Here is a 16,638-nt window from a genome sequence, read left to right as displayed (position 1 = left end):
CAAACAAAATGAAAATATACTAACCAAAATCCTAATCCTCAAAAAAAACTTATTCGTTAAAAATAACTGACTTCAAAAATGCTCAAAATGAAGCCCAGCATGGTGGCACATGCTTGTAATCCCATGGGGTTTGGGAGTGAGTCCAAAGCCAGCCTCAGCAACAGCAAGGCACTAAACAACTCAGTGAGACTCTGTCTCTAAATAAAATACAAAATAGGGTTGGGGATGTGGCTCAGTGGTCGAGTGCCCCTTAGTTCAATCCCTGGTACCACCCAAAATTAAAAGCTAGAAATGAGAAAAAAATATATAAATTTGTATAAATGTCCATGAACCACTAAGTTCACAATTAAACAGAGAAAAGAAGGGGAAAAAAAGATCTCAATGAAAAGTTAAAGAATTTTTTCCATTGGAGTTCAAACTATTCTCAGCTTTCCTTCTCAGCAGTGTTAGGTGGGGTGGTCTGGAGTGTGATGCTTGCCCCACCCTCAGGGTGAGACTGTTGGAGTGAGAGAGGTAATTCCATAAATGGAACTCCTGGAGGCAGGTTTTAGGCTTAGGCAGGCTTCAGGTTCTTCACCGAATGCCAGTTTATCTGGAGATTTTAAATCAGTGCACTTCCAGGGCCCAGGAATTGTCATTCCATGCAGGAAAACTACACCCCTGATCATCCCTGGGTTCCACTCATGCAGAGGAGGAGCCAATTCTTGGTTCACTCCTTCACCCTTGCTGAGAAGCTGCCTATCTGCTCTCTTGGCTTTATGCCATGGAGCAGCCAGGAAAGTGACCTTCTCTATTCCACCATCTTGAAACCAACCAGGTATGTATATCTTGTATACAGAGTCATAAACAATATTTCTGAATGTAAAGGACAGTAAACAAACCCTGTGGTTCCACCTTGTAAATACCTCTATAGTCTCTATAGTTCAACCACTTTTACCCTGCCAGGCCACCATTCACTGCCATCAGGATCATAGCCATAGACCCTAACTGACTTCCATTTCCACCATTGCCTTATAGCATCTTCTCTCAAATACAGCAGCCAGAGTGGCCTCGAAGAACAAATCAGATCACAATCCATCTCTGCCCCCAAGGCTTTATATGAGTCTGAATCCAATCAGGAAGACAGAACCTTCTCTGGATATTTCAAACAGAGGGAATGTATTATAGGATTTGGTTACAAAGATTAGTAACTGCAGGAAGCCACCACCACCCTCGGCTGGAGGAATAAAAGGTAAAATGGTGTTACACCAAACCTATAATCAGAGCCATAAAAGTGATTCCTGATGGAACCAAGCTGCGGGACCCATCCCTCTCAGCTGCTGCTGCTGCTAGAGCAGCTGCTCTGTGGGAAAGGCAGGCAGGAACCTGGTCCAAAAAGAGGAGGGCTCTTCCTTTCTCCCATCTTGCACTCACCTGCTGTTATCTCTCATTGGCAGACCCTGACAGGAAGCCATCATCAAAGGAGTCTAGGAATTGTAGTTTGTAGGTCTCCTGCCCCAGCATTCAGGGGCGAGTATAGGAGAGTACATGAGGTTGACAGAGAACAGCCCCTGTCCAGACCAGCATTTCACAGTCTCCAAGGCTTCTGCAAAATAGGAAAGCGTCCCCTCACCCAACACTCACAGCCTTCCCCTCTGAGATCCTTTCCCACTTGTCCCCAGCTGCACGCTGTACCCACACTGGCTTTTTTGTTGCTCTCCTTTCTAGGAGTCTAACACTTCCCATTTCCTCTGCCTAGAATGACGTTACCCCAGACACAACTCACTCCCTCTGCCCCATTAGGCCTTTACTTAAGTGACACCTTTTCAACAATGCCCCCCTGGAAACTAGAACTGAACCCGTGTTCAAATCTCCATCTCTCCCACTGTCTTATTCTTCTCTCAACTATGTATCCCATTCTAATATACTGGACATTCTTTTGTTCTTGTATTTATATTTATATTTTATATTGTATAAACATTTGTCTGTATTATATGTTACATTATATATATATAAAATTAAATTTGTGTATTTAGTTATCTATATTTCCCCACTGAAATGTAGGCTACACAGGGGTGGGAATTTTGTCCACTTTGTCTACTAAAAAATCCTTGATGTTCAATAAAATAAATATTGTTGATAGTCAGCAATTAACATATTGTATACTTAAAACTTGTAAAAGGGTAGATGTTAAGGGTTCCTGGCACAATAATAAATAGATAATTTCTCAATGAATAAAACAAATGTAATCCTTAGTAGATGTATTTATTCTGAATTTTTTGTTGTAGTTGTTTTGTTTTGTTGTTTCTCTTTCTTTCTTTCTTTCTTTCTTTCTTTCTTTCTTTCCTTCCTTCCTTCCTTCCTTCTTTTCTTTTCTTTCTTTTTTGTACCAGAGATTGCATCCAGGGGAGTTTAACCACTGTGTCACATCCCCAGCCCTTTTTATTATTTTATTTTGAGATAGGGTGTCACCAAGTTGCTTAGTTGCTGAGGCTGGCTTTGAACTCTTGATCCTCTTGCCTCAGCCTCCTGAGCTGCTGGTGAGGTTTTTAAGAATTATAGTCACTTAAGAGCAAGGGTAAGGAAAAGAAGATAATAAGGCTCACACCTCATCTGTAGAGACTCTCTAAGCCCACTAAGGTAACTGGAGGTGTCACTGAGTGGTAGAGTGTTTGCTTGGCGAGTTCTGGGTTCAATCTCCAGCACACACGTGCACACACCCACACACACACACACAGCCAATAAGACTAGGAAGGTGTCCCTCCTATGTACTCCAAATGTTCCCTGTAATTATCCCAGAACTTGTCACACTCTATTATAATTATCTGTTGCGTATCTGCCTCCTGCACTGCAACTCTACAACTGTAAGATCCATGCAACACCAAAGGGCTGGTGCCTCTGGGCAACAGCATACATCAAGGACCTAGCAGGACTGTCATGCAGGCATGTGAGGCTCCAACAGTATTTGTGGTCAAATGTTAAACCAGAATACCATATAAAGGTCTCTGAACACCACTTCTTTCCCTGGTGTTCTGAAAAGGCAGAGGAGTCGACAGCTATGAGAAAACATACAAAGAGGCAGGAGGTAGTTAAGTATGGAAGCAAGGGAAACTAGTGACCAGTAGTAAGAAAGGGCAAGCAAATAAAATGACTGCAAAAAAAAAATTTTTCATGCGTTTTATTAGAAGTATTTATGTTGCCCCCAAAGCATTCCATTGCTGAAGTATTTTAATAGCTGAATATTAGAGATTAACAAACAAATCTTGAAAAATGATTAAGTTATGAAATCAAAATCATCATAGAAAAGTAATGGGTCTCAATAGATAACAGATTTTACAGTGTTATTCTTAAGGGACATGGGGAATGGATGTTAGGGCTACAAAAAATCATTAACAAAAGTGTCTTTCTAATTTAATAACAAACTTTAGGAGAAAATAATCCACAGTATGTGCATCTGTGGACAGTAGAAATATAATTGCCTAAAATCATCCTTGCATAGTTTTTCTCCTAGAAGTTTTCCAATAGATATCTACAAAATATCTGTCATCTTTTATGTAGACATTGTGGCTACATATTAAACTTAAAATAGATCTGTTTATTTGGTAACCATTCAGGAGCTGGAAAAAGTCCTATCACACACATACTGGAGCACCAAATTTATCATAAATAGCTTCGACTTGGCTTATAACTTCAGTGGTTAGAGGCACTCAAAATGTCCCATCTCATCTTGACCTGAGAAGTAGTCCTGCTCATTGCCTGCATGGGTGCTACCTAAGCAAAGCCCCCAGGAGAGACTTTGGAAGGACAAGCCTCCTCAGCTTGCTTATCTCAGGGATGAACATCCTGTTTTGTGGTGGCCTGCTAGAGTGTTCAGTGTTGGCTCTCCCTTTCTTCTGCTTAATTAGAAATTCAATTTGACCAATGACAATTTCAGATGTATTATATGCAACAGGAATTCAGTTCATCAGAAAGCTGCTTTTCGAGTCCATGCTTACCACATAATTTTGCAAAATACCTCCCAACCAGAAAATAATTTCAACCTGCTGCCTGAAGTGTACATTTATTTGTTCACTGGTGCAAGGTGAAAACTGAGCTAAATCAAGTGAGATACGTGCACACATTCCTGAAAGGATAATTTTAGAACAGGTTTCAAAGCTGACTCTGATTCAAAAATGCCCCTACTACTTAGACCCACATGGAGATGCTCCCAGCCTCACAAAATGTCACTGAATAATTGAGTTTTGCTAACGGTGGAAGTGATTACAGCTGCAGTGGCTTCCTTGCTGGGAGAGGCAGGAGGAGGAGGAGGGGACAGTTTATTAGAAATAACTTTAGGGAGAGTACAATAAAAGCTGACGTGCAAAATCCACAGCTATTGATTGCAAATCTGGCAAGGCTGCAGGCCATTCTCATTGCAGGCAGGGCACCTCAGGGCCCGGTAGGACTCCTTAAATCTGTTGGCCAGCATCGAGAACTTGCTGCCATGGCACAGAGAGCAGGTGGCACTGCCAGAACCTCGGCAGTGAAAACAGTTGTCCTCGGGAAGTTCCCCTTCCTGCAAGAGACAGGCCAGGGTTTAGTTATAGCAGCAAGTTCAGGTTTATTATTCACATGCAGGTCTTGGCAAAGGCTGGGACAAAATTAGAGAAAAAATACTTCCCACAAATGCCCAGTGATGGCCGGAATACAGGATAACAGCAGTTTTATCAGAGAGGATTTATCTAGTGAACATGGGCTAAGACAGCATCCTCTACCACCATGACTGGCATTCGTAGACTTCATGTTCTTCATCATGCCTGTGAGCATCTGACGTGTTATTTCTATAAGTTCCATAAGGGCAAAGACTTTATTTTTCTCACTGCCAAATACTAACAGTGAACCCTTATGGCATGCCTGGTTGGTGCCAGGTACAGTTCTAAGAGCTTTTTATGTATCAGTCCATGTAACCCTTATAACATCCCAGTGAGATAATATGAGTGTTTCAGATAGAAACATGAGATACTGAGAAGTTAATTGGCAATGGTCACACACACAATTAGGAAGAAGAGGAGGCAGGTTTTGATCCCAGGGGACTGATCACCAAAGTTCCAGCTGCTAGTGACTATGTATATGGACTTCACTGTAGTCTAATAGTAAATGACCCAAGAAAGATCATTTTGTGGACTGAGAGACTGAGTGGACAAATGAATAAAATGAATCAGTGTTACCAAATGATAGCTTAGCTATCATTTCTTGGCATATTTTATTCCTCTTTGAGAACTGTATAAGGCCTGGTGATTAAGAGCTCTGGGCTCAGGAGTCAATAGACAGAGGCTATTGCTTGATAGCAGCTGTACAACTTGGACAGTTCCCTTCATTTTTCTAATCTGTTTCTCTATCTGTGAAATGGGAATGGGAATGCCTGAGTAGCTGGGATACCAAATTAGAGAATATGTATAAATGCAATATTCTCTGGCATTCCGTAGATTCCCCATAAAAGTCAGTTTCCTCCGAAGTCCTGCCAATAAGTCTCCAGTCCTTGACTTTGACTCTAAAGAAAATATACCTGGGTGATTATCTTGCTCTTCCCCTAAGACATCTCAAGGAAACCTGCAATTTCACACTCCTTATAAACTGTGAATCTCCCAAGAAATAAGGGGTGATACCAGACTGATACCAAGTCAATACAATAATACATCCTGCCCATTTCACCTTCAAACATTTTCTCAGATCCATCCACTTTTTCATCATCCCAGAACTACAGCACCCAGCCCAAATGCCCACCCACTTTGGCCTGAATTCATATGGACCTGCCTCTGTTCCCTCTGGTGAGGACATTCTCCCAAGCAAAGCCCATCTCATTAAGTTTGCTATAGTCGTGATCCTCACCCACCCACACCTCCAGAACAGAGGCCCTGCCCACTGCCATCTGCACTGCCCCTGGCTGCAGGTCTCCTGCTCTGCTGAGTGCACCTGCTAGCCAGTCAGCAAGCACCCTGGGACAGCACCTTCTTACCACCACTTCAAGGGCAGTGTCCATCCCACAGTTGTTCACATATTGGTGCCAAATAAACAAACATAACAACAATGTCTAAAGAGCCTTTCCTGTTCTTAAACTCTAGGAACGAGACAGCTAGAGTCCATGGGGCAGCCCTAGCTCTACCCACCCAACACAGCTTCCTTTATAACCTGAGAATAAAAATAATTTCTGAAAAGAGAGACAGAAGTTTTGAAAATATCTTCATGATGTTGCAATGTGCCTAGGAGAGATATTAAATTTTATTTATTCTAGATTTAGGGAAGGGAAGAGGTTACCCAACCCATTATATTTGTGTACTCTTGTTAATATTTGATTGACATGATAAGCGAAATAAACCAATCCCAAACAACCAAAGGTTAAATGTTCTTTCGGATGTGCAGATGCTACCACAATAGGCAGCAGAGGGGTTGGGAGGATGTGGGGGGAAGAGTGGGGAGATGGGGATGAGAAATTCCTCAGAATGAATTGGACAAAACTTTCCTATTGTCATATATGAATACAGAACCAGTGTAACTCCACATCATGTACAACCTTGAGAATGGGAAGTCATACTCCATGTATGTATGGTATGTCAAAATACATTCTACTGTCATGTTTAATTAACAAGAACAAACAAAAAAATTAAAAAACAAAAATTGTTGCCGTATTTTAATATATGAATAATGAAGAAGTTCCTTTTCTTCCTTTAAAGTACTAAAATTAAATATATATTCATATCTATCTATAGAAAGAAAGAGAGAGAGAGAGAGAGAGAGAGAGAGAGAGAGAGAGAGAGACTGGAAATTGAGCACAGGTCTTCATGCATGCTAGGCAAATGTCCTATCACTGATCTACAAACCCAGCCCTGTATATTTATTTATTTATTTATTTTTGATACAGGATCTCACTAAAGTTGCTGAGGCTGGCCTTGAACTTGCAATTCTCCTGCCTCAGCATCCTGAGTCTCTGGGATTATAGGCTTTTATCACAGGAACCTGCTCTGTTTAGTCATTCAACTAATTCAACAAGTATTTAATGAGCCTATATGTCATATAATACATATGAAATACATGCCTCTTTCTTCTTTTCTCAGTATTTTAAAAAATTCTTCTCAGTAAATAATTAGCAGCAGGATATAGAGCATAGCTGCATAGTGAGGCTTAGATTCTAGACTCTAGCAGAACCACTCAGCCTACCTTTCACTCAAAGGCTATGTGGCTTTGACAATGGCATCCAGCACCAGCCAGAGCCTGCAAGGCAAGGTGAATGCAATCATAACATTGGCAGAGAGATGCACCTAGCCTAGACTTGACTACTGGCTTTAATTATCTCTGGCAAGTTACCTAATCTCTCTGAGCCTCAGTTTCCCCCCGCTGCAGACAGACTATTGGTAATACCTGCTACTCAGGCTCCTGTCAGTATGAAAGGGACTGAGGAGCACTGGACATGATACCTGGCGACTGTGAGCCCTGTATAAATAGCAGCTGGTATTATTGTTGTTACAATTATCATCATCATCAACATCATTATTATTATCTCAAAGGTGAGATCACATAAAGCATAAAGAAACTCAGACGATGTATAATCTAAAATCCACTGAGCACAAAGCCAGATTTTTCCCTTGTACATTTAACTGTGTCTCGATTCAATTATTCTTCTCCTTTTCTTTGATAGTTGATGTAGAGGTTCAAGCGAGGCCTGGCTTTCAGCCTTGCCCTGCTCTTTCATTCAGGCTCTCACTGCGTCCTGGTTCCATATAACAGAACAAAGAGTCTCTTGATCAGAAGGGGTTTCTTGATGTTCTTTGACCCTCTCTTTTAGAAGAAAACTTGTCTGGGCATTTATTGCATGAGGGATTGGGCAAACAAATAGCAATTTAAAGCAGAGTTTAAAGGACAGACAAGTGAAGTATAACCTTTCACGGCAACTGTCTGCCTGCACAGCTCTGCCCTAGTTTACAGCACTACAGCTAAGAAACACGCATCCCTCCAAATTGAATTTAAAGGTAATTGTCATATCAGGCCTGCTGTTGCTTTCCCATTTAGGCCTGCAATGTGACCTGCATTTTACCATTTCTAGCCCTCTCCCCCACGGCCCCCCAAAAAAGAAAGTGCTCCTAAAGGTGGCAATATGGTAGGAGAAATAGTAGAATTAAAATTTTTTAAATTCAGAAAGTAGAGCTTCGATTACAACTTTCAGTCGTCTGCCTGCTACAGTTCTTAATAGTTCTGCGCAGAAGACAAGAAAAGGCAATGACAGGGTATTCCTCACCAGCTTGTACATTTGTTTTAAATCTCAATATTCTTTCAACAAACATTTAACTAAATATTGACTGAGCATGGACTTTATGTCAGTCGTTACTTTTTTGACACTCAAACCTCTATGTTGCACCCAGCATAAACATGGCCTCTACCATCATGGAAGCCAAATCAAAAGCCGAGAACAAAAGTTAACCAGATTAGCACACACAAAAAATTGCACTATGAAGAGGAGTGAAGAGTCCCCCAACAGATCCATGTTGGAGGGATTTATCTTCATGAAAGCCTGAGAATTTTATCCCTCTCAGGGGATGATGTTTCCTCCCTGATCCCAGGGGCTGCAGGCAAGGTGGCAGAGAACCTGAGGAACATTCCAGGCAGACAGGATTTGCCTCTGGTAGAAAAGAACAAAAGAACATATGAGGGATTGTTCCATGAGCAGTGTGTCAGGGGGGAGAGCATGAGGAGAGAGGTGTGAGAGACAGTGGAGAGGTCAGCAGGCCATTCCGAGCTTTCTAGAACAAGAAAGGAGTCTTGGTTTTATACCAAGCAATGAGAAGATACCAAAAGCTTTAGACAGGTAGTAAGTTGATGAAGTGGGTGACAGAATCAGATTTTCATTTCAAAAATCCATTGTTAAAGGTGAGATCAGGATGGAAAGAGACCTGAGTAGATGCCAACAGAACCTTGGGATCTTTCTCTGGAGTCTGGGTAGCTGGGGCTCTGGGGAAGGGGAGGGAGATGGGAAAGCAGGAGAGAAGAAAGTGGACACTGGAGGAGTCGTGGAAAGGTGGGTGGACTCACAAGGTGAGAGAACTGAAGGGACAGGGGGTCTTTGGCACCTTGGCTGTCACTTTGAGGCCAGTTTCCACTTTCTTACTCTCATCACCTAAACCCTCCCAGAGTGGGATATTCATCACTCAGCTTCCCTCACCAACTCATGGGAGGTGACAGGGAGTTCCACAGAATGCTTTAAATTGCAAGAAATGGAATCTAAGAACAAATTCATTTTCCTGCTACCCAAGATTTTACTCTCTTAGCTTAGATTCATCAAAATTGACTCCCCACTCCAAACCTCATACTGTGTATTAAAGAACACTTTCCTCATCCCCCTCATCTGAGCTTGGCTGATCAGTGGTGGCACACGCACAGGGCTGTGGAGGGGAAAACTTGCAACTGCTTTTTATATTATATCTGCTTTTTATCTAAAAATAGGCCAAGAAATTAAGCTTTAATAATGTTCTTAATGACATTTTTATAGTGATATTTTTGTTTGTTTGAGACAGGGTCTGGCTAAGTTGCTGAGGCTGGCCTTGAATTTGTGATCCTCCTGCTTTAGCCCCCTGATTTGCTGGGATTACAGACGTGTACGTGTACCACACCCAGCTTCTAATTTTTAATAAACCGGTTGGCACTGGTGCTCTCACTAGGTCAGGCAATCCCTGGACAAGTGTGGTACCCAAGAGACCCTGGAGTAGGCATGACCTTCAGTGTTGTTGACAGTAGTGCCTCAGCTGTCAATTTTATTCATTTTTAACATATTGCTTTGTATTACAGTTTAGTTGGGCCTGGGACCATGGATTTACAAATATTATTGCTTAGCATTAACTAAACTAGTCTGCAAAATGGTCTCCTGGCTTTGTGCAATGTCTTCAAGGAGACTGAATCGAGGATAACAGTGATAAGAGAAGCACAAATGAACCCAGGAAAAGAGGAAAGAGCCGACTTTTCTTGAGCTTTTAAAACTAGCTGTTCATAAGCCACATTGCACAGTGAAACCAAAAAATACATAATCATATCTCAAAAGAAGTATGCCCCAAAAATTTAAATTATGAATATTTGAAATATGGATTTATATATATTCTTTGTTCTATGATTAGTGCTAACAACATACCATTAAAATATAACAAATACTAAAATGTCTTCACATCTTTAACATTTAGACATTTTGGGTATTCGTATTCAAAAGTTTTGACTTAAACAGTGCATAATCAAAATGATTCAGACAGCTATAGGGTCAGCCCCGAGTGGGACAATCTGGCCCTCTGACGCACCTGAATGTACTGATCATGAGGAAATGTGCTCTCCGTCTCTGGCAAAGGCCCATTGTTCTGGTCCCTGTCTCCATAGGTTTCTTCTTTGCTCATCAGAGACTCTTCCTCAGCCACTTCTTCTTTCTGGAGAATTTTCCTCATGAAATCTCTCTTGTTCATTGGGGTTCGGATGATTTTCAGGTTATTTGTGTAGATGATTATCTTTCCAAAATCTATAATAGGTGGAGGCTAGAGAAATGGAGAAGAAACATGAAACAACCTTCACCACCAATCGCTAAACACAGGGTTGCAGAAGCTGTCCAACACCCCAGGAAGTAGGAGAGAAGGAATTTCCAACATTCAAAGATTTTGAACACATCAGACCCGGAGTTATAGTTCATTCCACACCTTGTTTACTTTCTGTGAAAGCTATGAAAACGAACCTCTTCCTTCTTGTTGACGGTAACTCTCAAAGCTAAACTACTCAGAGTGCCAGACTCTGGAGAGCAGGGTCTAGAGCTTCCACACACCACGACAGTCAATGCAGAGCTGGGCACAGTGGGTGCTTAATAAATGCAATGTAACACTTTTTTTTATTCTATGTAAATATAGCTCCACTTTTTTGTATGCATAGGCAATATCAGCAGATACCATTTATTGAGCACCATTGTGTGCCAGATGTTATTGCTAGGCAGTTCACCAATTACCTTACCCCTCTTCAAACATCCCTATGAAGAAGCTTCCACATTTTACGGGTGAGGAGACTTAGTCTCAGTGGGGTTAAGTACTTTCCAAGGTGGCAGTTACTCAGGTACTGTGCCTGGGATTCAAACCCAAGTCTGTCCTCCTACAGCCCACATTCTTAACACCTGCCCTGAACTATTGACAAGAATTCCCCTTTCCCAATTGAGGATTGATGTAGCTACTCAGTTGTGACCTGTTTTTTGATCATCCATATAACATGAAAATATTTTACATCAATAAATATGCTTCTAGAGCATCATTATCAATAGCTCATGTTCACTTGCATGGGGTTAGCTTATGTTAGTTAATAGTTTGCTCAGGAACTCATTTGGGCAATACCATAATGCAGTAAAGAAGCCTGGAGGATAAGGGTGTTGCTTAGGAGTAGAGCACTTTCCTAGCACAACCGGGGAATAACTGTCGAGGAATTCCTTGATCTATCCAAAGTTAGGACAGCATCCAATCCCGATTCTATGGCAAGCTGCGTCGAATCCCAATTCTCTGGTCCACCTATTGTGAGGTACAGGGGAGTTGGGTACATCTCAGAACTCCGGTTTACTCAATTGCCAATAGGCTGATATGCAGCTGGGAGGCACCACCATAGACAAGTTATTTACTAAAATACGGAAATCCCTTCACACTGGATGGTAAACGGGTATTTTCCTGAGACTCCTGAGTGCCCTCCTATTATCCAGCCTCCCTTCAGGAGCCTTGAACATCCCAAAATCCAGTGGGTAAGAGTTCATTCTTAGAACCCCAAGTCCTGGGACCCTGCCTAATTCTGCTGCCTTCCATGCTGGTTGGGTATGTCCCTGTTGTTAAATATTTTGATTCTGATCCCTGGGGCTAATGATATTAACTCCTGTAGATGGGAGGTGGTATAAAAACCATAAAATAGGTTTTTCAAAAGCTGGAGGAACTATGCTAATGGTGGGCTTTGTTGTTTTTGCTGTTATTGGGAACTGTTCTTCAGTGGTGTATGCACACTCATGCTACATACATAAATGCCTCCATGAAATATTTCCCCTGCTTACAAAACTACATAAATCAAATCTACTTAGATGCTACAGTCGAGCAGTCCCCTAATTAAAACCTTCATGTATTCAGCCAAAACCCTACTTGAGCCAGACTTCAGTGTTCAAGTTCCCTTTTTTGAAGCAGTGTGGAGTTTTGTGAAGCTCCCTATCTGGCCTTTTTTCTCTCCCTCTAGTCGAGGGATCATGTAGCAGCTTCCTTTTCCTGTGTCTTATGCACACTGGACTCCTATTTCACACTCCGGACTATCAGTTTCCCACCATCAGAAGATAAGGACAGAGGAGCTTTGGAAGGTTCCATTTCTACTCCCAGTGATAGCCAAAGAGGCTCAGTTACCAGGAGCCCTTTCACATCTCGAGTTGTCTTCTTTTCATTTCCTTTTTGGAAGGCAAAACTCTGAATATGTGAAGAGCATCAGGGATCATCTGCTCCAACCCCAGCCTCTAAGCTGCATAGTCAGTATTTTTTAATATACTCCAAAGATGGAAGATCCCAAATCACCTTGAAGGTGTGGTTAAGTTTCTGTCATGCTGATAGCCACATTCTTCCCTGTGTCTAAGGAAACTCCCTGGTGTAACCGAAATTCTCATTATCTGGTTACACCCAATTGCCCCTGAGGAGCAGGGTCAGGATGGGGTCAGAAATTTATCATTTCCTTCCACAGCCCAGGATGTCCACCTGGTGGGTAAACATTTGTAAAATACTTCGGTGTCTGTGACAACATGCCTAGAGATTGTTATTCAGGTATTATTAAATCTTTCCATTGCTGTTTTTTAGATGCAGAAATGCCTTATTGGGTAGTAATAATGTGATGGGCTTTGTAGGCAAATCTGATTCAAATTTTATCCAAATATTGTTTGACAACCGTGCGAGACATGCAAGCTTTTAATCCTTCTGAACTTCTGTTTTCTCAATTTGTAAAACTCTCCTAGAAATATCACGAAGATGAAATTATATAGTACGTGTGAAATGAGTTTCAGTAACTGTTACTTCCCTTCTTTTCTGCTTCCACGTTTTTGTGAACCTCAGTTTTAATTCCTTAAAATATTTAGATTAGTTTACAGCCACTTTCTCCACCCATCACATAAAATAAAAAAGAATCAACATTTCTTTGATAAGAACCTGCTTTTTATTGCAATGGTGAGTAATATTTTCTAAAGAGATACAAGGTGCAGGTATAATGCTAAGTGCTTCGTGTGTTCTCTTTATTAATCACAATAACTGCCCTGTAAGCAGGTACTCACTTCTACTGCCCTCGTGTCATGGATGACATTGAAGATCAGCAAAGTCAAGTAGAGTGCCAAGCTCACACTCCAAGTGGGTAGAAATGGACATCAAGCCCAAGTTTGAATGACATCAAACCCAAGTTTGAATGACATCAAAAGTCCTTGCTTTCATCGGGGTGCAGTGCCACATGCCTATAATCCCAGCAGCTAGAGAGGCTGAGGCAGGAGGATTTTAAGTTCAAAGCCAGCCTCAGCAACTCAGTGAGACCCTGTCTCAAAATCAGAAATAAAAAAGGGCTGGGGATGCAGCTCAGTGGCTAAATACCCTGGGTTTAACCCCTGGTATTTAAAAACAAAACAAAAACAAAACTTGTTTTATTTGCATTATTAGTATTATTGTTATTGTTGTATAATATATATATTTTCCATTTTAACCATTTCTAAGTGTCTTAGAGTTCAGTGGCATTAGCACATTCACATTATTGTACAGCTAACACCACCATCTATCTATCTGTCTGCAGAACTTTTTTTTCTTTCCAAACTGAAACTCTGAATTCATTAAACAATAACTCTCTTTTACCTCCAGCACCTGGAAACCACCATTCTTCTTTATATCTCTATAAATTTGACAATTCCCAGTTTCTCTCATAAGTGGAACCATACAGTATTTGTCTCTCTGTGACTTGCTCCCTTCACTTAGCTTAATGTCTTTAAGACTCATCCGTGTTGTGGTGTGTCAAATTTTCCTATGTTTTAACGGTGGAATAGTATGGCCTTGTTGTGTATGTACTATTCATCAGTTTATTCATTCATCAGCCAATAGACATTTAGGTTGTTTCCACCTTTAGCAGCTGTGAATTGCTATGAACATTGGGGTACAAATGTCTGTTCAAATTCAAAAAACTTTTCTTTGAGTCATTGCTCTTAACGACTACCCGATGTGGTCTCCTAGCCAGTAGTTACTAGAGATTATTTTACAATTGGATTTGCTATTGAAAAATCATGACATTCCAGTTCTTGTCTCCTTCTTTTGCATGAATACCACATTGACAAACTTTCTCAGTGGGAGATGCTACACAAACCCATCATGGCCCCTCCAACCCAGAACCTGGCTAAGATTGGGATGTGGCATTTGATCAGAAAACAAAGAATAGAAAAGATAATGAACCCAAACAGGAATCCTCTAGAGTACTGTTTTAACCAACTGAGCTGTGTGGCCGTGAAGACTCATTTATCAGGTGTTGTAAATCCATGTCAAATCACAGATTTACAGAAATGCCAAATTTGGCATATGACTTATAAAGCAGCCCAAAATTGTCTACCATGGCCTTGTATGAGGTTTGTATAAAGTATGGCTTTTTAAATTCTAAACCTGCAAATATAGCCTAAGATAAATTCTGAGTCCCTAGTAATAAGTACACAATAAATGGTAGCTGCCATTATTGTTGGTGTTGATGTTGGTATTGTCATTGTTGTTATGTAATGATCTTGTTCTTAAAAAGGAAGATGCCATAAGGCAAAAAGCATGAGAAATTAGAAGATCTGGATTCTTATTCTGACTCTGTGCCAAGGGACCCTGTAATACTGAGTGGGTCCCTCATCAACTTGGCACTTAGCTTTTCTCACCTGCACAGTGGGAATGACCTTAACATTCTCTCCAAGATTATGGCAAAGATCCAATGCGATAGAGACAGAGATAATATGTGATAGCACTTAACAATGTATATGTTACTCTACTAACATAAATATTGAAAAGAAGCCTGGTAATCTTTGGTAATTGTGGACATTCCTATAATTATACTGTATCAATTACAGCAAGTCCAATACATTTGTCTACAGTAGATGTAGTGTCTATTCCCTTAGGAAATGAACAATAAAAAATGATTAGGAAGTAATTATCTGAATTTCACACTTTAGAGATGAGAACATACCCTGGTATGTCATTTATTAATAACCTAGACACATTGTATAATTATTTTTAATGATGAAAAGAAAAAAAAAGGCATCCATGGTCCCACTGGCACAAGCATGTACACATCTTCTACAAATTTTGGCATCTGCAAGTATTTTCCAGGTTCTTCTAGCTTAAAAGAAAATCATGTATGGGCTTTTGATTATACATGGTACTAGAGAATATAATTGAAATTCACAGATAAAATGCATGCTTCAGTTGAACTATCAGCTCAAACGTCTCCCCAGGTCACATCTCTGGTTGATTTGCTTTTCACCATCTCTTCCCAGGATTCCATCTAACCAGAGTCCATGCTAATGAGCAATGGAAAGGCAAAAATAATAAATGACAAACACTTACAAAGCAGGCAGTAGGAAGGTGACAGCAGGAAAACAAGACTTGGATAAACCGCAGCTGAGAAATCGGCTGTAGTAAAATGGGCACCTTCAAACACTCAGCTCTTTCAGGAAACAAAACAACCCACTGCTGCATAATTTTCTAAAATGGCAAGTCTGGCAACCTGAAAACCACTGCACCTCTATTTAATTTACACACCGAGAAAACTCAGCCAAAGACCCAATTACAAGGTATTACCCTGGATGGAATTTGAACGCTATTTATGCTCATTGCACTTTCCAATGAGTAGTCAACAAGCATGTTATTTTTGTCCTGGAAATATTATTCTAATAACAGCTTGGTGCATCTATGGCTCTGGATGGTAGCTGGTGAGAGCAAGAAACAAATCTGAAGCATTTAGGTGTTTCTCTAGACACACTGCAGGAAGCCCTACCCTTAAAGCTTATAACCACGCACAATACCAACCTTATGGTCATTCGCCTTGTAATCATTGAACAGAGACTGGCTGCCTGCCAAAGTGTAGGCATCACCCTCTCTGAATACACTGATCCTCTGAGCAGTCAGCTTAGGGGAGTACAGCGAAGGTTTGGGGGCTTCCCCAGACCCATAAACACCATCCATTGGCTCAAGGGACTCCTGGAGAAAACTGTGAGGGTATTCTTCCTTTGGCGACTCTAATTCCTGCCCATCCTCAAAGACCTGCTTCAACACTCGACCACTGTAAGAGGAGGAGATTTTAAATCGTACTTTCCGGGGTTTGCCGTCACTCTTCTGATTCAGCTTCTTCTCGGGGTCCTCCATTAGCAGAAAGTTCACCCTGTGGTTTTCAGGCTTCCGGGCAGCCAGTGAAACTTGGGCTCTAAGGAAAAGGCATTTTATTTTCTCTCCTCCTGCATATGATTAATTCAGGTTGGTGCTAGTGTATGCTCAGTTTACAGCAACTGACACCCGCACATGAAATATTGATGGACCCTCATGAAAAGGCAGGGGACCGTGGGCTTATAGAATGGATGGAATATAAGACAAGACTGGTTCCCCTCCTAATTCAAAGCTCATC

The 16,638-nt window shown here is 41.1% G+C and overlaps 1 protein-coding gene across 1 annotated transcript; it reads right to left on the bottom strand.

Annotated features, from left to right (window-relative positions):
* Window positions 1–3,235: 3,235 nt before the first annotated feature.
* Window positions 3,236–16,382, bottom strand: GRXCR2 (glutaredoxin and cysteine rich domain containing 2; the record flags this gene model as incomplete). The annotated part of the gene is made up of 3 exons (XM_081267632.1): window positions 3,236–4,534; window positions 10,290–10,517; window positions 16,047–16,382. 3 exons carry the CDS (start codon window positions 16,380–16,382, stop codon window positions 4,352–4,354), a joined length of 747 nt encoding a protein of 248 aa, XP_081123758.1. The 3' UTR covers window positions 3,236–4,351.
* Window positions 16,383–16,638: the final 256 nt, after the last annotated feature.

This window comes from Spermophilus citellus (genome assembly GCF_964194105.1).
Source record: "Spermophilus citellus genome assembly, chromosome: 1".
Classification (NCBI taxonomy): domain Eukaryota; kingdom Metazoa; phylum Chordata; class Mammalia; order Rodentia; family Sciuridae; genus Spermophilus; species Spermophilus citellus.
This window is presented reverse-complemented; position numbering and strand designations above follow the sequence as displayed.